Source organism: Melitaea cinxia, chromosome 5 (assembly GCF_905220565.1).
Source record: "Melitaea cinxia chromosome 5, ilMelCinx1.1, whole genome shotgun sequence".
Taxonomy (NCBI): domain Eukaryota; kingdom Metazoa; phylum Arthropoda; class Insecta; order Lepidoptera; family Nymphalidae; genus Melitaea; species Melitaea cinxia.
The window spans coordinates 17,432,489-17,456,112 of record NC_059398.1 but is presented as its reverse complement, the minus strand read 5'-3'; the positions used below and the strand labels follow the sequence as shown (position 1 = coordinate 17,456,112).

Sequence of the window (23,624 nt, the reverse complement as noted above, 5' to 3'; positions counted from 1 at the left end):
CAGTAGAATTTTCTCGCATGTCGGGGGAAACCGGAACACACAACACACAAGCACAAAAATCCAGCATCCCACAAGCATACGTATGACCAATACAAATTTTTGGTATGAGCGCTGAACGAACACGCGATCCAAAACGCAATAGTTAGTGTCGTCGCTAAACCAACGTGTAGTCGAAGCAATAATACCATGAAAAAAAAAATAGCAACCTTGGTAAAAATAAGATGTATTGTATGTAGTAGAAGACAGATTAAGACTGCTTCTAACATATTTTTCTTTATAATATACGTCTTTCCTCATATCACAGCATTAATATTTAGTAGCGGAGAATCATCTTTATTGATATCTTTTTATTAAAATGCGGGCTCCTATCTCAATATTTATGACGTGAAAGCATCCTTAAAATATTATAACGCTTAAATCCTCTACGTCCTTTATATATAACTGTCACACTTCTTGAGAAAAATTCATGCAAAGAATATGTTTTCCTAGCATCAGAAAATGAAAAAAAAAAGTACTTTAGTTGTGAGTTAGACAGGAAAATGAAGGCTATAGACGGCGCCACGGTTCGCTTAAACCGTAATTTAAAATTATCATATCGAAAATTTCGCTCGAGCGGGTGTATGGTTCCATAGCTTAATTGGCTAGAGCGCCGACACGGTACGTCGGAGACGCGGGTTCGAACCCCGCTGGAGCGGTCAATTTTTGATATGATATTCAAAAATGTTTAGAATTCCTAATGTGGGTAACACAAAAATAAAATCTTAGATATTAAAAATAGCACGGTGTCGTCTCCTGTCAAAGATTTTCATTGTAATATGAAACTTTGAATAGTTACGGGTTTCTGTAAAGAGCTCACTATAGACGGCGCCACGGTTCGCTTAAACCGTAATTTAAAATTATCATATCGAAAATTTCGCTCGAGCGGGTGTATCGTTCCATAGCTTAATTGGCTAGAGCGCCGACACGGTACGTCGGAGACGCGGGTTCGAACCCCGCTGGAGCGGTCAATTTTTGATATGATATTCAAAAATGTTTAGAATTCCTAATGTGGGTAACACAAAAATAAAATCTTAGATATGAAGGCTTTAGTTATACACGTTTTTTATTGAGGTAGATTAAAATATATATTTTTTAGGATCGGTTACAAATTATTAAACAAATACTCGTATGTGTGTATAGAAACCTCCTTTCTATTTCGCTTTTTACGTATATTTTTAATGGTAATACAAAGACCACAGAAATAAGAACCTTCGCTAACGTCAGATCAAAAGATGTCAAAATATTATATTACAAACGTATTAAAAATAACCCAATTCCGAACCTTTTTTCCTTTGATCGTTCATATAAAAAAGTGAAAATTGAGAACCTGTATCTCTATAATTAATTTTCGTAAAAAATACGTGATTGACATAAAACCCGATTCGGTTGAAATGGAAAGCCCAAAATGTTTTTTTTTTTTTTTTTTGTTATGTCACTGGTACGGACACCCTATCGAATACAAAGTATCGATACTGTACTTATGAGTAGTATCGAAAAAAAACGTATCGGAACAAAAGTATCGATACTCCTAGGTATCGAGTAAAAGGTCGTCGCTTCAAATTATTGTACAGATACTGAACAACTGTTTTCAAATTTCAGTTGACCAAAAAAAAAATGGGTAATATTACCCATTTAAAACTTTCGATACAATACCTGCCGAAAAGTACTCATTGAGTAAAAGTAACGAATGCAAAATATCGAGTACAAGAGTATCGATATCGAATGGAAATGTACTCGATACCACAAAGTATCGATGCTTTTTTCGTGTTAAGAGCCATTTCACAATTTTACGCTCTGCAAGTTTAGGTAAATTTGGTCGCATCGCGCGAGTCGTACGAGCCGCGCGATCTTTGTGCTAGTACGTATAGTGTGACAACCAAAAGACCATCGTGATCATTTTCTGATGTATAATAAAAATTATAACTATGGTATAAAATGTTTTTTACATAATTAATTTGTTAAAAATTTCAAGTATGTTATATAACAACAATTTTTTTTAAATTGATTTAGTTTTTTCAGTTTACGAATGAATCTAATATTTACGATATGAATAAAAAAGCATTTAATGACATCGACACCGACAAACATATTAATTAACAAATAACAAGACAAACAGATTGAAATGCCTATTTGTATTGATAGTGTGAGAAAAGAAAATTAAATTATACATTTGTTTACAGAAATTATCATTATATTATTTTACAGTCATTTTCGTAATATGTTTATTTTATTTATATTTTATTATGAAAGTATCAAATGCGTTTTATCCGCTATAACAACAGGCGCTTGGCGCGTGTGAGCGCTCTAAGAGCGCTAGCGCTCGACTGATTTACCGGGCTTGATGCGTGGCAATATATACTATCTTTTTATTATTTAATATAAAATGTATGAAAAATAATTACATTTTTTAATTATTTTTTTTGTATTCCTTAATGATGTAAGTTTACTTTGATGGAGATAGTTTGTTAAAATTTCTTAGTTTTCTAAGAGAAATATCGCTTTTAAAATTGTACTTATTTGGAAAATATTCGTAACTTTAAATTTTTTTTATCGTTTAATAGAGATACAAATGGAATAAAAATCTATGATAGTGGACAACAAAATTATATTTTTTTTTTTTTTTTTTTTTAAATAAAGTTATGTCCACAGGCTTAAAGTGCCCATGCTTTTGTTATTCCGATTTTTAGTTTTATTACTGATCGTTTACTTGTTACACTACTGCAGCTTACACTAAGAGACCTAATTATTCTATCTTAGTATCCCTAATGCAGACGTGAGTCCACCGACCAAAATTATGCTAAACTTAATTGATATCTTACATGCAAAAAGACAAAATTATATTCCACATATTATGATATTTTTTTAAAATGGTTTCAACGTAGAGGTTATTGAAAAGTAGGACTTCAAAGTATACATTGCGACCGTTTACCCAGGGAGGAGGCTGATGAAAAGGTTAATAATTTTATACACATAATATAAATCAAAATTCTGATCTGACTATGGACTACAACAAAGGTTGCTCTATTATATTTCAAGAATATAAATTACATTATTGCATCCAACACTGAGATTAACGACGTCAAAATATTACAATTTCGCGGATTGTTACCGATTTTTGTGAAATGGCTCTTAAGTGTAAGCCCATGGACGCCTGTAATATACCAGGTACGTCAAAAACGTTTTCTTGACCCTACTCTCAGAAACTCTGAGCACCGTACTCACGACCGGAAAATTTATAGTCTGCCATAAGGTGCTTGACTGGGTGCTTAAAAATTTCAGCAGAATATTTTCTGCTGTGAAATATAATAATAAATATTTTTAATATACATACACTGTCGTATATTACTAAAATGAGCAACGTTATGCTTATAGTATAAACATTTACACACACATTAGATACAAACGCGGGACGAGAATCGAAGCCAAAACCCCCGGAACAGAAAGCCATGCATTTTTTAAAACGCATCAGTTTTAACAATGTATTTATTCTTTGTTTTGCGTTACTAAAATTTAATTTTACAATTTTAAACACAATCTGTGCGAAATTAATTATTAAAATTCCTATCTATAGTAAGGGAATATATTATTGAGATGACAAGTTAAATCTAGTGTCGAATATTATCACAATATAAAAAGTTATTCCCGTGACTCATTCCAGATAGTAAATGTTGATTTTCTTTCCTTCTTTCAAAAGAACAATTCCGAATTTAAAAAAAAAATCGAACTTAGTTTAGATTTCAATCGTACCAACATTCGTTCAAATTAATTTAGTTTCGACCGGAGCGCGGTCTAAGCATGTGTAAACACACGATGACAGATGAAAACGAAAAGAGAGTAGGTGTATTTTTGAGATTTTTTTTTATACCTTTTGTCTCCTAAATATCTACTTTTTATTTTTTCAAAATAACTCAAATACACAATTAAATATTTTACAGTTTTATCGTGAGTACAGATTTTTTTTAATTGTATTCAAATCTTTTTAGAAACTGTGTTTTCTGCCTTCAAACGTTTAATTATAATAAATGACTCTGCCTATATCATAATTATTTATTTTAAAAAAATCAATTGATGAAATTTCAGCGCTGTCAATAACCGACACAGGCGCTTATTAATTTAGAATCGAGGGCTAAATTAATTATTCCTGATTGACGTTTCTAGGGCAAACCCTTCTGTCGCTCGAAATGTGTCAAAATATACCGCCTTATTTGTGTCGATGTCTTTACAATACAATCATTATATTGGTACAATACACGTTCAAATGATGTATTGTACGGTTATTACTAAGTTTATTGTACTTTGCTTTGTATTGTATTGTTGTAATATACTCGTAGTGAGCCTACTATAATAATCGTAATGGGTGTGATTAATTTTATCCGTTGAGCGTGTTATTAAGTTAACGGTGTGTTGCTTTCTTATCGTAAATAAAAACTGGTAATTTATATCCAAGAAATTAAATTATTATCAACTTTTTCTTTACTTAACTAATTTATAGGTATAAAGAATGACTCGAATTGTTTTTATCATCGAGATAATCAAGACTATGTGGCGTATTATTTATTTACGCTTCAGCCTGTAATATGCCACTACGGGGCATAGGCCTCTTTCCCCATGTAGAAGAAGGATCAGAGCTTAATCCACCACGCGGCTCTAATGCGGGTTGGCGGATATATTACCTACTATGAGTAAAGATCGCTATCAGGTGTACATGATAACAACCGGGACTGACGGCTTAACGTGCTCTCCGAGGTACGGTGGGGAGACCCACAAGGACTACACAAACACCCAGACCACGGCAAACATCTGTATGACCAACAACAATGTTTGTCATGTGCGGGAATCGAAACTATAACCACCAGCGCAACAGGCAACAATCAATCATCAAATACAATCCATGGCTGTGACCGTTGCGCCAACGCAATTAAAATTATTATAAAAAAATATATTTATTTAAGTTATAATATTTTTTTTCTAAACAATAAAACTATAATATCTACTGATGCATAGTTCCAGAAGTAAGCAAACGAAAGATAATGTTACATTACGGACCGAAGATAATCTTTTCTTGATAGGGTTTGTTATAATGCAGTAATGATAAAAGAACAATTCATATATATTTTTTTCATAAGAATGGATAGCTCTGGTATAGTAATGCGTGTGATATATGCGGCTATACGTTGATGGTTTGCGGGTTCGATTCCAGCTCGGGTTGGATATTTGTATTTATGCAAATATTTCTTTCCAGTTATGATGTCTGTCCTTGTGGTGCCCACCGTGCCTCCGAGAGCTCGATAAGCCGTCAGTTTCAGTTGTTATCATATAAACCTGATAGCTATTATTACTCATAGTAGTAAATACATCCACCAACTTGCAGTGGACCAGCATGATCGATACAGTCTCCTACATGGAGAAAGAGGTCTATGTCCAGCAGTGGGATACTACAGGCGGAACCGTAATTGCGATCGCAAGCCATCAACCATCAGTGCAATTTGAAATCAATAAAACCGTATAAGTGAATGCAGGCTTTAATCGCGAATTACTTCAATCAGCATTTTTTATTGATGTTGAAAAATAAAATAAAATAAAGGAGATTAAGCCTTCTTATTTAAAGTCTATAGTTAATTTTTTTTTTCTACAAATTCCTATACGTTTTTCCTGTACACTATGTGAATTGAGAAACGAATTAGAGTAAAAAGGAAGCACTAGGACTTAACAAGAGTTGGCAACGAAACGCAATTTAAACGCGTCGAGAGAGAACTGCGGATGCTCACGGAATTTTATTGATTATGTTACATGAGTTCAACCATTCTACTAATGTAAATTCGGAAATTTAGCATGACTAGATGAATGGATGGATCCTTTTAACCCATAACTCATACAAAATATTCTAGATTGATTGCCATATAACATGTGTATGATGACACGTTGTGGCAGTGTTCAAAGCACATGACGACATGTTGAAGCAGTGATTACAATAAATGACTAACAATGGCTCATGATACTATAGTGTAATCAATTTCAGTTCAAATTCAGGTACCACAGACTACCTAAATTCACACGTTACTGAAATTTATCAAGCCTTGAAAATCTTTCAAATGCGTCTAACAATTCGACCAACCAAAGCGTTAGAGTACATACTGAGATGTCATTAAAATGTCGTAATGAGGTAATTAGCATAACACAAATAGGATTGACCGCATCTCAAGATGTTTAATAGCACTTCATTAATGTAACACGGTGATGTCATTCGTGTTAAATCAATTAGACATTTGCAAGTGTTTGTCAATTACTGTACTGTTATTACATTAATCACAAGCTCAACTAACATACGTTGTCCTGCCCTGAAAACTGTATGAAATTAAAATATTCGTTATTTTAGTTAAAATTTCCAATTCCATTCCATTTCCATTCTTCGTTATTTTCTAAATTTTTCCTTCCATAAGAAACTTTAAAAAAGTTTTTTTAATATATGGACTAGGGCTTGACTGCGATTTCACCTGATGGCAAGTGAAGATGCAGCCTAAAATAGTACGCGCTTGCCTAGAAGATGCCTATTCACTCTTGATTTGAAGATACCCAAGTTATAATTATTTGGAGAAACGGAAGCCGGAAGGGCATTCCAAATTTTTGCGGTGCGTATTAAGAAAGAGGAAGCAAAACGCTTAGTGCGAGATCGGGGGATTTCAACCACGTTTCGGTAGTTTTAAAAAACTAAAAAAAAAACGGTTACTTGATGTCGATATTTTTAAGTAGAAAGAACTAAAAGAAGAAAAGATAGATGGCGCTGTGCCAGCAATTACACGCCTATCCAAAGTCCCTAAAGATGGCGTTCGGATATTAATGTATTCATTTATATATGTATAACAAACATATAGAATAGCTGTAATTTATTCAACCATTCTCGAACTTAGCACTTAACACTACATTTATCGATTTATTTTAATTAAATAAATACAAATAAATAAAGAAAAAAATATTTATTTAGAAAAACGTTTACATAACATGATACCGTTGTTGGGACATCCTTTTAGTACCTGTGTCAGGATGTTCCGCTCTTTCATATTCATACTTATGAAATTAAAAAAAAAAAAACAATAAAATAATAATTTGTATAGATATTGTATGTATATTATATTAACATAACTATGCTACAATTGTCACGATACGTGGTTACTGTGTAAGGTGATGACGACCAACATTTGTATAAAGCACAAATGTTGGTCGTAAATAATTATGTTTGTGTTGTGGACACGACTTAGCGTGTAACATCCCACTGCTGGGCATGGCCTCTTTCCCCATGTAGAAGAAGGATATGAGCTTAATCTACCACGCTGCTCTAATGCGGGTTAGCGGATATATTCCCCACTATGAGTAACGATCGCTATCAGGTGTATATGATAACACCCGTTATCGACGGCTTAACGTGCTCTCCGAGGAACGATGGGGAAACCTAAAGGACAGACGCGAGAACAAATATCCAAACCAAAGGGCAGACATCCAAACCAAGAAGATTTTTTTTTTCAAATAAAATATCCTCTCAAAGCAAGACTTGAACCCGCAAACCGCTGGTGTTTAGGCGCGTAAATGGCACATGCACCACTACACCAGAGCGGTTGTATACTATTTTTTTCTTTTTTTTTTTCTTTTTCTTTTTTTTTAATGGATGAAGTAACAATAAATCAAAAACAATTTTCATGTAGCAAAATATAAAAGAGAATTAATAAATTTTAAAATATAAATTATGAAGAATAATTAGAAATACAAATTCTTGATATCTATCAAAAAATATTTTTATAAAAACATTAAATGAGGTTTGATTATTATTTTGATATAAAAAGTTTGTATATGTGTGGATACGCTACACTCTGTTATAGTTACTGAGACAAATAAACAACTCATCTAAGATACATTAATATAGTTATAAGCTATATTAAGCATTAGAAATATTTAAACGTAAATAATTTGAAAAGATTTGGAGGATTTGAAAGATCCGATTAGAATTATGAGATTATCTATTTTGTACGTAAGCGTATGAAATACAAGGAAGGAAATTTCTCGATAGTTTAAAATTTATTTAGGATGCTTCAAATATTAATAGTATGGTTATATATTCAGTGACGTCAATAAATGACGTCAAGTAGAAAATCGGTAGTAGGTATTAGACTGTTTCGATAACAGTCACGTGGTTGATCTCTGCTCTGCTCGACATAAATGATAGATTGACTTAAAAGAATAGAAACTTGATCTGGACACATTTGTTTGTCTTGTATGTGACATATTTGCTAACATTATTATACACTTGCTGACTTGATGAACTAAGGACCCAAATTGAATATTTATTGTAATATGTAATTATTTTCTTTTATGTAAATAATGTTGACAATAAGGAACAGAAAAAAACCAAATTTGGTGCCATTCGGATGTTCTGCACGTATATATATTGATAGTATATGTATATTTCGGCAATTCATTTTTGTATAATTGAAAACAATAACTTCAACTTTTAAAAATAAATTTGGTAATTGATCACTATCATATTTGAAAAAGCAGAATGAGTAGAAATAAAAAAAAATATATTATATGAAGTTTAGTATTAGGTTCATCTTATTTTTATTTCGGATTAGTTGTTAAAAAGTTTACAATCATAAATAAGCGCATTATATTTTTTTTTTTATGTCACTAGGTCGGCAAACAAGCGTACGGCTCACCTGATGGTAAGCGATTACCGTAGCTTATAGACACCTGCAACACCAGATGCATCGCAAGCGCGTTGCCGACCCAATCCCCAATCCCCCTAGGAGCTCTGGTCACCTTACTCACCAACAGGAACACAATACTGCTTGAAAACCGTATTATTTTGTTGTGATCTTCTGTAAGGTCGAGGTACTACCCCAGTCGGGCTGCTCCATATTTTGAACAGGAAATTCCTGCTGTGCCCTACCTCAGTTAAATGTATCATTTACGAGCAGTTCGAGTAATCTTTTGATGATGGTTAAGTTAATGATTTTACTGGGGTAGGGTACAGCTAGAAATATCCTGCTCAAGATATGGAGCAGCCCGACTGGGGAAAATCGACCTTACAGAAGATCACCAATAAATAACACTGCTGACAAGTATTTTTGTGTTCTTGTGGGGGGATTGGGGGTTGGATCTACCGGCTACGGTAATTGCTTATTTGACCTAATTGTACAAAAAACGTCTGTTTTGTATCAATTTTTTTTCTCCTACTTATTATACTACTACTTAGTTATATATTATTCATATTGATCTTTGTCTAATTTTACCTCTAAAGATTAAATTTTAGCACTAATGAAACCAAATGAATTGTTACTACCGTCGTGCGGTCCTAAAGACCGCTGCGGTTTTGCGAACCTAATAGATTGAACTGTTCCCGGCATTCATCTTGAACCTTCGAGTTGAGTAGTCTATTACTAGTATGAAAAACCTTTGAAGAAAAACTATTTCCATAATTTTTACTATTTCCTCTACTGTACACCAAAAGTAACGTTTTATTCTGAGCGCATTTTTAAAGTAAAACTTCTAAACGCACCCCTCACTTGTAAGTTGGTAATTAAGCTGGTGAATACGCAACGAGAGCATTACAAAAAGTGTGATCGGGCGAGGCGAACGGAAGTTGAGAAGGAGATATAACTTAGTGAAGATAGAAAGAGAAAGAGTTATGCAGGCCTATTGTGCAAACCTATTACTAAAGAAGTTTTACTTCAGTCGTGTGGTATTAAGCATAATCGTTTTTTTTTTTTCGTCACAGATAATTAAAATACAGCTAAGTGTAGTACCAAAGTAAAACCTAAATAGTAATTATTCTATACATAATGTATGGTAAAATTTAATCAGTATATAAAACCATAATTTAACAAATCTAATTGTATTGTACATCGCTTCGGGCATTTTTATCTTTATCAGATATGAAAAATATTACCAGTTATAATGATATTACTGTCATAATTAATTAATACGCCAAAAATTGTATTTGTACGCGAAATAACATTAAACGAAATATGATAAGGTATATCAACGTGTTATGAAACTTTGATAGAAGAATTACAATTTATAAAGTATGTGTATTAATTGTTACTGATTTATAATTATTTAGAAGAGCATTTTTCAAGGATTTGTTTTGCTATTGTTTTAGAGGTTAATACTAAGAAAAGGGTTCGAAAAAGCACCGTTTTAAAAGCAATATGTCTCGACATTGAAGACTCGAATGCGATTGCAACTAAGTCCTCTTTATCATCGTCGTCAAAGCGTAGATATAAAATCTTTACGACGTTCTTAAGCCGAACAATAGTTCCTAGATTGAAACTCATTTAGCTCATGAGTGCCACTCTGAGAAAAAAAGTCAGTTTTACATGTTAGGACTTGTTCGCACTAGATTACGGATTAAGTCGAGCAATCGTTGGGGCGTTTACTAAGTGGAAGGCAATATTGATTATTTTTTAGTTCATTATTATAAAAGCCCTACAATTATAAAATACAGGCTCAGAGAATTTTGCCACCGTATTTCGTTTTTTGGTAAATATATCTTTTATTATTATTATATTTATTTTCTTCAAGACCTTTTCAAGAACAAAACAAAACAGAACTATTCAATTTGGTGCAGTTGGCACTTCTTTTTTGTGTGTTCTTTTTTTGAAAAAATCAAAATTAATTTTCCTGGGTTTCGTAACTGTCAAATATTTTATGCTCATCCCGTCGATACGGTAAACACTCCCCTCAAATTAAAAAACGTATTTAAATAAAGGTCTCGACAAGATATTCCACAATATTCGGATAATCGCGTATTTTAGTTTTTAAAAATTTAGATTAATGTCCGTAATGAAAACCGATTTACATGTATATTGGCTCTCAAATATTTATACGTGCTTTCAGAAATTTATTTTGTTTAAACAACTTTCCTCCTTGAATATATATTCAAGGAGGAAAGATATATATATGTCTGAAACTTTTGAATTTTCAAATTTTTCAATAAAATCTTAAGAACTACTGGTTAGTCTTTCAAAAGTCCTTTTTGCGTTAGATAGCCCAGTTTCAGAGGAAAACTATGTAACTGTCATATTGGTTCCTTTTTTCATAAATGAACGTAGGTGAATCCGTTAGGCATAGCTAGTCTCGTTATAAATAACACCGCCCACGTGCAATTATGTTGTTTTGTTAGATAATGGTATGAAATGTAATATAGAATTGAGTATTATATTAATCCTGAAGTTATTAATTTAAAATTAATAATAAATCCTAATCTCCTTTAAATAAACGAAAATGTTAAGTATTAAAATAGTTTTTATTCCCTCGGGACATACCTTAACATTTACACTAATTATCGGTATTATCAAAATGTCTTTAAAACAAAATAAAAGATATATAATCGAAAAGAGCTTCTACACTATTGCATTTAATAATTTAAATATATATTGGTATCACAAAAACCATTTCCAGCTGATAGAAATCAATTCCATACAATAGTTGTATAATTTGGATTGAATCCAAGACAATCAATTTGCTAAAATAAACACTTCTTTTTTTAAATTTATTATCGAATTCAACCTTTGCTATCACAGCGATTGAAATTTGTTTCGTAACTACTTTCGAGAACTTTCTCGAAAATTTTGGCAGTTATTCTTAACCTAATGTTATGTAATTTGTTTATCGCAATAAAATTGAGGATTTCTGTGGAAAAAATTATCCTAATATTTTTACTTTACTGGATGATTATTGTTGCTAGCATAAGCTTGACTGTTAGAAACTTTAGATTTCCGAAACATTTAGGTGAATGTTCACTAGTGTTTTGATCTTAAGTTTCTAAATTGTGATGAGATGTAACTGAAGTAAAAAAGAAACGGATGTAGTCACTGCCATATTCCCAGTTCCTCCCAATTCGCCTTAATTTATTTATAAATTAGATGATGTTTCATAAAAAATACCATTCTGTGCTGTTTGTTTAACTAAAATGTCGTATAAATTGACGATAACAAAGTGCTTCATTTAGCATTTTTGTGCAGGTTTTTTCTCATCTTGAAATATTTTCATTAACTAGCTATTACCATAAAATAATTGTTATACTTTAACGCAGCACGACTACTTTCTCTACAGATTATCATCTTTTGATGCAGCCCTATTTCACTATCTAGATTTTTTAAGGTTTTATCTCAAGGTTTAGCACTAATAACTTATTTTCGTTCTTGTATTTATGTAGCTGTATTACTGATGTTCAAAATCAAAATAAAAAACTTTTTTCAAGCAGGCTTTACAAGAACTATTGAGTCGTTATTAATTTAAATTTATTATACCATAATTAATTTAATTTTTTTTTACAGAGGTGGAGAGGCTGCTTCGGGAGTACCGTCAAAACCAAGACCTGGTTCGAAATATTGGATCGCACTACTATCAGATAATCTACCCCGTGCAGCTCCGACACCACGAAAAGATGGGAATTTCAACTAGAGAAATTGCGCCGAAGGTAAAATTATTCAATATTTTTCTTTTATAATTAGTGATTAACTAAGGTAGGTTCACAAGGAAATGTGCAGCTCAAAATCTAGAGTAGCCAGACTGGGAAAGCACCTCGATCTAAATAACACTGCTTCAAGTACTATTGTGTTCCTGTGGTGAGTAAGGTGACCAGAGCTCCTGGGCGAATTGCTATATTTCAAGAGTTGTAGGCGTCTATAAGCCACGGTAATCGCTTACCATCATGTGAGCATTACGCTGGTTTGCCGACCTAGTTATATATAAAAAAAATGTATAAATACCAAAGTTTCCAAGTTACGGCCGGAGTATTCAAAAAGTGGAAATCTAATAATACGGCCTAATCAGGTTCTTGTCCGAGATAAAATATGTACGTCGCGTGATCTTGTTAGAAATGGATAAAGGTTAAGTGTTCGTTGGGAAGTATTTTTGTATGTACACTTGTATTTCGTAAAATAACACAAGAAGAAAGATTAATTTGTTAAATGCCAATTCGAACTTTCATACAATGTAGGCTTTGGATCTTTCGTAGGTGAATTTTATTTGTGTGAATGTCAAATGTCGAGAGTTTTTCTTATAACCCACGAGATTATTGTAGCTTCATTTATTGCTTCTAGTTTATTTATACAACTTATAATTATATTATTTATTGAATTATTATTACTAAAGCAGTTTGTATGGTTTTTTCGTTTATTTGATTTGAAATCTTCATCCGTTTGTTTGTTTGTTTCAATGGATTCCAATTCTGTCAAAATAGTACATAAATAAGGTGAATAATTAACCCGGTCGGAATTATAACCTTCGCTTTAGATGTAGTCATTTAGTTTAAAAAAAATCAAACTTGAATATAATTTATATAAATTACAAACCGTACCATACTTAAAATTGGTAAAGTATTAATCAACTAAATAAAATTGACCGTTCATTGCAGTAAAGTAAGTCATGTTTTACATATACACACAACCGACTGTTTCTGAAGTAGGCGCCTTAATGTACATACACGATCAATGCCAGTGCTTTATTTCGATACCAATTGATACATATCGTTATATATTTTATATAAATATACATATAAACAAATATATCATCCAAAATTTGGACGGAAATTTAATATACATCAGTTGGACGGAAAGATACCGCCAATAATTGTGTTAGTAACGGGTCAGTTTTACACGACGACCGGTCGCTGTAATGGTGCGTGTGCAGTGTCATCGGGCCTAAACACCGGCGGTCGCGGGCTCGATTCCCACTCGGATTAGATATTGGTATTATACAAATATTTATTTTTGGAATGATTGTCTGTCTTTGTGGGTCACCCTATCGTGCATCGGAGAGCATGTCAAGCTGTCGGTCTCGGTTGTTGTCGTAAATACCTAAAAACGATCGTTACTAGGAAATATATTCGACAACCCGCAGTGCGCGTTGTTGAGTGTTGGATTAAGCTCCAATCCTTCTTCTACATGGAGAAAGAGGCCTATGCCCAGCACTGGAATGTTACAGGCTGAATCCTTTGTTTCCGTATAAATGTACATTCATAAATCATAAATTATACGAAGGGAATTCAGTAATGTTTGGAGTTATGATTACTTTGAAATTATTGTTGTTTCGAAGGTGAAATTAACTTTGATCATATAAACATTATACACGCATTGGAGACGTGTGTGGGTACTGTAAACACATAATTTGTAATGGAACAAGATATTCGACGAGATCGTCTGCTTCTCGGCTGCATAAATTTCTATTAGTTTCAATTGTTTTATTACATTAAGTTCTAAATGTGATTGTTGACTTGACTGGAGAATTCGTATGGCTGAGAACCATTCTTAGAAACGGCGTTCGAATGTGTAATGTGATCTGAATGTATTGTATTGTTATATTAGATGGGTGTATTCAAATTATTCCTCTTTATTAGTTTTATATGTAATATAATGAAAACATTTTAGTTTTTTAAACGACTTCAAAAAAAGGAGGAGGTTACTCAATTCGACCGTATATATGTTTTAATGTATGTTCGGGGATAACTCCGTCGTTTATGAACCGATTTTGATAATTCTTTTTTGTTGGAAAGGAGATATCCCTAATTTCGTACCATGATAAGGAAACCAGGATCTGATGATGGGATCCTAGAGAAATCGAGGGAAGCTCTCGAAAATCCGCATAACTTTTTACTGGGTGTACCGATTTTGATGACTTTTAATTTAATCGAAAGCCGATGTTTATCTTGTGATCACATTTAAATTTCATCGAGATCCAATTACAACTTTTGGAGTAATCTTCGATAATGCGTATTTACTTGACATTTTTTTTGTCTACCAACGTTGTATTACTTGCCGATATAATTGAAGTCGGTTTTCTTCGTTTGCCTGCAAACGCAATTATTGTTGCTTAATTGTACACGAAAAGTTTTCTTTAAAATATATTTTTTTATGAATACAGATAGCTATTTTTTTATTTCAATCTCTACACAACTAAAATGTCGCAAAGTTTCACATTGAATTATCCAAATACCTCAATAAAATTTACTACATCACTTCTTCATGAGTTTGACACGAAAGTGTATGATAATTCCACATTTTCTTCGCCTGCAATATTGTAGTTGACTTTTTTGTCATAAAATAATACTACGATCGTAACATTTATGATGTCGAAACTTTTGATGGTAGCACGTAAACCTTTAACAACCAAGCTAATAACAAAAAAAGACAGTATTCGTGAATTTATGTAACAGTAAAAAAACACAAAAATATGTGAAAACGCTTAAATATAAAAAATATCTTTATTTAATTTACTTAACGCTTCAGCCTGTAATATCCCACTACTGGGCATAGGCTTCTTTCCCCATGTAGGAGAAGGATCAGAGTTTAATCCACCACGCTGCTCCAATGCGGGTTGGTGGATATATTCCCTACTATGAGTAACGGTCGCTATCAGGTGTACATGATAACAACCGGGACCGACGGCTTAACGTGCTCTCCGAGGCATGGTGGGATATTTCCTGCTGTGCCCGTACTCAGATAATAATAATAATAATAAATAACTTTATTGCACATAGTAACATATAACAATTACATAAGAATAAAGCTTAAATGAAAAAAATAATTACATTGCATGCAACGGGCGGTCTTATGACTAGATAGTGATCTCTTTCAGACTACCCACGATCTCCACTCAGATAAATATCATAACAAATAATGGTAATTTCTAATTAAGGTTATTATTATAATTATCAGTAATTACGCTAGCTAACCTCATGGTCAAACGTCTTAATGACGTGAATACACTAGCGGCCGTTCTAAATGTTATCTAATTAGTGGAAACTGATGTCATCATTAAGTTATAGGTAATTGGCTCGTATAACGAAACACCCATATCGATAAAGGGAGGTGTTAGTGAGATGATTGGCTCATTTATAATTACAAAGCGGTTCATCTATGAATAGTGATGAGCCGTTTGAGAATACTATACAGAATCATATCGTGACTTTACGATAATAATTGAAACAATTACAGCTTGATTGTTGCGTGCTTGGATACGTTGTATCAAAAAACTAGATTCTGTGAGTGTGGTAAAATAAAAGCTACATACTACTCACTTGTGTGTAATACTTATTTTGAATCCGTACACACATAATTTTTAACAAAAAAAAAACCGACTTCAAAAAGGAAACTAAAAAGTGAAAAATAAATTTACTTAGTACAAAGTAATTCGTATTTTGATTTAGTTAATCAGAAATGATTAAATAAATATTTTATAATTTTGAAGTCGGTGCTCGTCGGTGCGGTGGTGGTGGTCGGTAGTGATAATACTTAAGGAAATAAAATTCAAATTGATCACATTGATAACGGCATTACATTTTTAAAAGGTTTTATTTAGCTCACCCCGTTTGTTTTTTTATTTTATTTTTTTATTTATTATTCTTTCTTGGGTCAAATTTAGTAATTCAAATTTCACCCTCTTCCTGTCAACCGATTAATCTGAAATTTTGTATAGACTTTGGATTTTGGTGACAATACAATTATGTTTATTCATTATCATTATAAATTCAAGATGGCCGCCGCTACAAAATGGCGGATAATTTATGTTTTATTAATCCCATCAATATGGGTATCAAATGAAAGGGCTCAACAAGCAGAATACAATATACTATAAAAAATTGAAATCCAAGATGGCGGCCGCTACAAAATGGCGGATAACGTAGGTTTTATCGACCCCATCAATATGGGTATCAAATGAAAGGGCTCAACAAGCAGAATACAATATACTACAAAAAATTGAAATACAAGATGGCGGCCGCTACAAAATGGCGGATAACGTAGGTTTTATCGATCCCATCAATATGGGTATCAAATGAAAGTGCTCAACCAGTATAATCAATGTACTATATAAAATTAAAATCCAAGATGGCGGCCTCTACAAAATGGCGGATAACTTAGGTTTTATCAATCCCATCAACATGGGTATCAAATGAAAGGTCTCAACAAGTAGAATACAATTTACTATGCAAAATTGAAATCTAAGCTGGCCGCCGCTACCAAATGTCTGATAACAATTTTTTATCAATCCCACCAATATGGGTTTCAAATAAAAGGTCTTGACAAGAAGAATACAGTGCACTATACAACCTCAATATTTAAGATGGGCCTTGCAATAATGAAGCACTAAATGAATTAAACAGAATGCGAAATAAAAACTAAAAACTAGAAAATAAAAATAGGTAAAAAAACTTTTTAAGTTAAACGGTTTTATGTTAAACATACATTGCAATGTTTAAGATAAATGTACTAAAAACCAAAAAATAATAAAATAGATAAAGTCGTGGGAATTATAAACGTATGCATAGACTAGACTAAAATAAAACCGTGGGGCACGTCAATTGTCTACAAATTATCGACTTAATGTGCGATAGAAGAATCGTTTAATTCGTCGTTATTATAGGCAGTTGGCCCGCAGATGGTGAGAAAATTACTTACTATTTTCTTGCTCATGGAAATTCCAATAGTTATACACTCCATGTAAATAAAAGAGATGTTTCAACTAGTTTATCGTTGGACATTCACACTGCTGGCTGGCGAGGAATCGTTTCACTGCTCGTAGTTTGTCTTTAATCGACAAAACATATGATAAAAGTACTACTCGCTCACCACTATGAAACCCTAAAACTCGCTTATAATCGAGCTTGCTAGCTTGTTTCCACATTCTAGCCCTACTTATCACACGTCCATCGTTGTCGGTTGAACAACTGCCTAATTATAGTGTAACATTACAAAACAAACATTTTAATCAACGATTGTAGACAATTGACGTGCCCCACGGTTTTATTTTAGTCTAGTCTATGCATATGTTTATAATTCCCACGACTGTATCTATTTTATTATTTTTTGGTTTTTAGTACATTTATCTTAAACATTGCAATGTATGTTTAACATAAAACCGTTTAACTTAAAAAGTTTTTTTACCTATTTTTATTAATTTGTTCTAATGATTAAATGAAATATTCACATATATTTTACAAATACATACGAACCATAACCTGTAACCAATTTTCTTAGATTATTTAAAGAAATATATATATTTAACTTTATTTCAAGCCAAAAATTAATAAATGTTAAGTTTAAGCCAATCTTTTGGTTACTCTTTGCTTCTGTTATATTAAATTTAGTTTTGTTCTGTAATGCTAATGGTCATTAATAAAAAAATAATTAACTAATACACCAGTACGCTTCAGTACTTCACCTACATTGTAAAACCCTGGCTGTTCGCTTATCGTTTCCCACAATAACAGTAATATCTATATTTTGAATCACATTCGTTTCATAATTTAATCTCGTAATTATTATGAACGCTTCATATAATATTCTTTCTGCATTATCATGATCAGCTCGTTCTCATGAGTCATATTCTAATGAGATGCCGAGGAAAATGTATGTGGAGTCGAAGGTCGAATCAATCTGCTTACGTAAGCTCGAACAAGATGGAATATTTTAACGAGAACTTATAATGGATGTTAGAAAATAAGTAATAAGGATTATATTTTCGATGCTGTTTTTGTTATGAATTTGAATGCCGTGCGGTGCCGGCCGAGTAGAATAGCACCATCCCCTTTTTTCCCGTGGGGTCGCAAAAGGCGACCGAGGGATAAACCTGGCTCATAATCATCAGGGTCCTGGAGAAGGAACACTTCATTTGAAACCCGGAATGGGATATCCGTCAAGCATTCGTGGCATAGCTGTAAAATGCGAAAGACTCCTGCAGCCGAACTGGCTCCACACGTATCGACTCGTCGTTCCTGTGGGCCTAGCCAGTGAGCTCGAGAGGGTGGCGCAGAGCTTAGGCAACTCTACGTTTTCCTGAATAGTGACCTAGGCGACACAGTGTCTTTCTGACACTGCCTAAATCGTCTGCAATAGACGGACTAAGGCCAATGAGAGATATTACATAAAATTTATTCAACAATAAAAAATATTGCGTTCGAAACATATTAATGATGTATCCTCTGAACTTGTAATATTTCAATGGCTTTGATGTACGTGTATGTCAGTACTAATATCTTTTAACGGTATAGGTATCCCCTTCTCTTTTAGAAAGGAGAGGACTTCTTTGTCAATACAAACTTTCATATCGTTTGATGTTAAATATGATGTTCAGAATTTATCATTATAATTACTGTGTTACAATACACAACTTATATAATTTTAATGCACAATTCTGGTTCGATTTATGCCTACTTGGAACGGTGGCAAGAACTGGCAAAATTTCTCTATAAAATCAATTTTTCATTTTTTTAAAATCCCTCTTGTGACCATTGACAGCTATGAAACCTTGACTCAAAAACTTTAGTTTATAATAATAATAATAATAATAATAATAATAATAATAATATTCTTTATTGCACACCATTAAAAGATACAAACAAAAGTAGTATAATTAAAGGAAGATGTACAAAGGCGGTCTTATCGCTAAAAGAGCGATTTCTTCCAGACAACCTTTGGGTATAGGACAACGTATAGAAAAGCGGTTAGGAAGTGTACAAATATATAATTTGAGTCCTCAAACGCTATGTACGCTAATATGGCTATAGCACAAATGTACAATATTAACTAAGCGACGAATATTTGTAGTAAGCTTTTTCCGCAATAGCTCCCTCGAAGCCTCCACTGACGTGAGATGGATTGCATCGATGCACGTTTCGTTTTACTAGCGCACATTACTGTTCCTGGGCCTAAATAACAATACATCAGGTCTCTTGCCATTATTAGGACTAATTCCTATTCAATAAGATATGAAACGTAGATAGAAGAAAATTGACATACGATCAAGTGATCATCAGTTCATCTCATAACTTTAAATATTTTTTAATAAGTTAGAACGGAACAGAGAAAAAAATCTTCTCTTATGTACGAGTATATAACAGTCAAATTTTAGTGTTATATAAACAAATAAATAAAATTGGAGTGTCTGTTTTAATATTAAAATAAACGCTTTTTACTAAATACATATGAATGTATATACGGTACATATACCATAATAACATTTTATACAATTTTTGACTGTCTGTCTATCTGTCTGTCTGTCTGTCCGTCTATCTGTCTGTTTGTTTGTTCCGGCTAATTTCTGAATTGGCTGGATTGATTTTGGCGGGACTTTGACTGGCAGTTAGCTGATGTAATAAGGAGTAACTTAGGCTATTAGCTTAGGCTTGATGAAGTCGCGGGTACAGGTAGTCTATATTATAAGAATTTTGTTCTCAGTAACCAAAGAAATATACAAAACTAGCTGTGCCCGCGGCTTCGCCCGCGTTGAAATTAGTGTGTCACAAAGTTTTGCCGGCAAACTTCCTGTGAAACTCTTATCAAAATCGGCTTAGCCGTTCCGTAAACCTTCCTCTTGCCAATGGTGGAGCCCTCTACAATGGTGAAACCGCATGAAAATCCGTTCAGTAAATTTTGAGCGAGTCGATCACATACACTTTTGGGGACTTTGTACACTAACTGTTGTCCGCGATTACGTCCTCGTGGTTATGAAGATATGTATTACTATTAAGATGTTTAACGCAAATTATTTTTTTATTTCAGTCACTTGAAATGCTTATCAAACTGAGTAACTTTTTAAAAGGCACAGTTTAGTATAATTTAATAGTTATTTTCATAAAACCTCTCACCACATCTCACCTCATACACCACATTTTTGGTTTTATTTTCAGGCTGTATATGTTTCATACAAACTATCAACCCCAATTAAACCCCCTTAGCGATGGAATATCGTAAAATCCGTTCTTAGCGGACGTCTGCTAACTATAATCTACATCCCTGCCAAACTTTATCTTTGTCTAACCTGGATGGATAGACGATCCAGCGGTTTTTGAGTTCTCGTGATGAGTGAGTCAGTGACCTTTCTCTTTTATATATATATAGACTAGCTGTGCCCGCGGCTTCGCCCGCGTTGAAATTAGTGTGTCACAAAATTTTGCCGGCAAACTTCCTGTGAAACTCTTATCAAAATCGGCTTAGCCGTTCCGTAAACCTTCCTCTTGCCAATGGTGGAGCCCTCTACAATGGTGAAACCGCATGAAAATCCGTTCAGTAAATTTTGAGCGAGTCGATCACATACACTTTTGGGGACTTTGTACACTAACTGTTGTCCGCGATTACGACCTCGTGGTTATGAAGATATGTATTACTATTAAGATGTTTAACGCAAATTATTTTTGTATTTCAGTCACTTGAAATGCTTATCAAACTGAGTAACTTTTTAAAAGGCACAGTTTAGTATAATTTAATAGTTATTTTCATAAAACCTCTCACCACATCTCACCTCATACACCACATTTTTGGTTTTATTTTCAGGCTGTATATGTTTCATACAAACTATCAACCCCAATTAAACCCCCTTAGCGATGGAATATCGTAAAATCCGTTCTTAGCGGACGTCTGCTAACTATAATCTGTAGATTTCCCTGCCAAACTTTATCTTTGTCTAACCTGGATGGATAGACCATCCAGCGGTTTTTGAGTTCTCGTGATGAGTGAGTCAGTGACCTTTCTCTTTTATATATATATAGATTACGATGCATTATTTGGACACCTCCTCACCATCTATAGAGCATACATTTTAAATTTCAAATCTCTTACTTCAAAAACATAGGACTTTCATACAAACTTCCAACCCCCGTTTTATCCCTTAAAGGGTCGAGTTTCATAAAATCAGCTTTTAGCGGATGTTTACGCCCTATAAGGAACCTACTTGCCAAATTTCAAGTTTTCAGCTGTTATAATTTCGGAGATTTCGTAATGAGGGAGTCAACCTACCATTCCCCGTTTTAACCCCAAAAAGGAGTTGGCTTCTAAAGATACATTATTTGGACACCTTCTCACTATCTAAAGAGCGTACATTTTAAATTTCAAGTCTCTTACTTCAAAAACATAGGACTTTCATACAAACTTCCAACCCCCTTTTTACCCCCTTAGGGGTCGAATTTCGTAAAACCCATTCTTAGCGAATGTTTACGCTCTAAAAGGAGCCTATTTGCCAAATTTCAAGTTTGTAGGTGATATAGTTTCAGAGATTTCGTGATGAGGGAGTCAACCTACCATCCCCCGTTGTAACCCCAAAAGGGATTTGTTTTCTAAAGATACATTATTTGGACACCTTCTCACCATCTATAGAGTATACATTTTAAATTTCAAGTCTCTTACTTCAAAAACATGGGACTTTCACACAAACTTTCAACCCCCGTTTAACCCCTTTAAGGGTCAACAAGTCGACGGCGCGAACTCGTTGGTAGGCGAGGCCTAAATGAATGCTATTTCACCTGACATAGTGTGCGAACGGGAAAGACTCCGAGAAGAGCAGTGAGAAAATATCGCGCGCGTACATGTGACAAGCTAGCAAATGCGTTTACGATCTCATTGACGACCTCCGTAGCGCGGTGGCTAAACCGTATGAGTCTCGTGAGTTCCGAGTCTGGGAATCCCATCTGGGATCCATCTGGGAGTTAATATGTAGATTTTTTATTATTATTAGTATATAACTGAAAAAAAAATTGCGTGTACATACATTTTGGCATTTCATTTTTATTTATATAAAGATATCATAATATAAATAAATGAAAAGAAATAGATTAGTACGTATTATCATAGAGAAATAAATAATCAATACCTAATAATAACATTACTGAAATAATCTCAATTCAATCTCAAAAAACATCAAACAACCAGTCACATTATTAGCATTAAATCGCCACATGGTAACCCATAACAAGACTGCTTACTTTAGATGTTTTTTTTTTATTTTATTTTTTGAACACCAATGACAATAAAATAAAAAACATAAAATAAATAATTTGGGGCGCAACGGTAGGTTACCTATATTAGGATACCTATATTGTAGGTATAAAGCGCGCGTCGGCATCGGCGCGGCTCATTTTTAACCGACTTCCAAAAAAGGAGGAGGTTCTCAATTCGACTGTATATATATATATATATATATATATTTTTTTTTTTTTTTTTTTTTTTTTTTTTTTTTTTTTTTTTTTTTTTTTATGTATGTTACATCAGAACTTTTGACCGGGTAGACCGATTTCGACAAATTTTGTTTTAATCGAAAGGTGGTGTGTGCCAATTGGTCCCATTTAAATTTATTTGAGATCTAACAACTACTTTTCGAGTTATATCTAATAATGCGTTTTTACTTGACGCTTTTTTCGCCGACCTACTTGTATTATACCGCATAACTTTCTACTGGATGTACCGATTTTGATAATTCTTTTTTTGTTGGCAAGAGGATATCCTTAGTTTGGTACCATGATAAGGAAATTAGGATCTGATGATGGGATCCCAGAGAAATCGAGGGAAACTCTCGAAAATCCGCAATAACTTTTTACTGGGTATACCGATTATGATAATTTTTGATTTAATCGAAAGCTGATGTTTATCATGTGGTCACATATAAATTTTATCGAGATCTGGTAACTACTTTTTGAGTAATCTTTGATAACGCGTAGTTACTTGACTATTTTTTCGTCGATCTACGTTGTATTACTCGTCGATGTAATTGAAGTCGGTTTTTTTTTTCGTTTGCGAGCAAACACAATTATTTAGATTATGTAT

The 23,624-nt window shown here is 33.3% G+C and overlaps 1 protein-coding gene across 1 annotated transcript in view; it reads left to right on the top strand.

Annotated features, from left to right (window-relative positions):
* LOC123653898 (disintegrin and metalloproteinase domain-containing protein 11) overlaps positions 1-23,624 on the top strand; it is a 272,141-nt gene that overhangs the window by 20,744 nt on the left and 227,773 nt on the right. Inside the window, exon 4 of the mRNA XM_045589876.1 lies at positions 12,369-12,511. Within this exon, the coding sequence (XP_045445832.1) occupies positions 12,369-12,511 (143 nt within the window). The remainder of the gene's footprint in view (positions 1-12,368; positions 12,512-23,624) is intronic.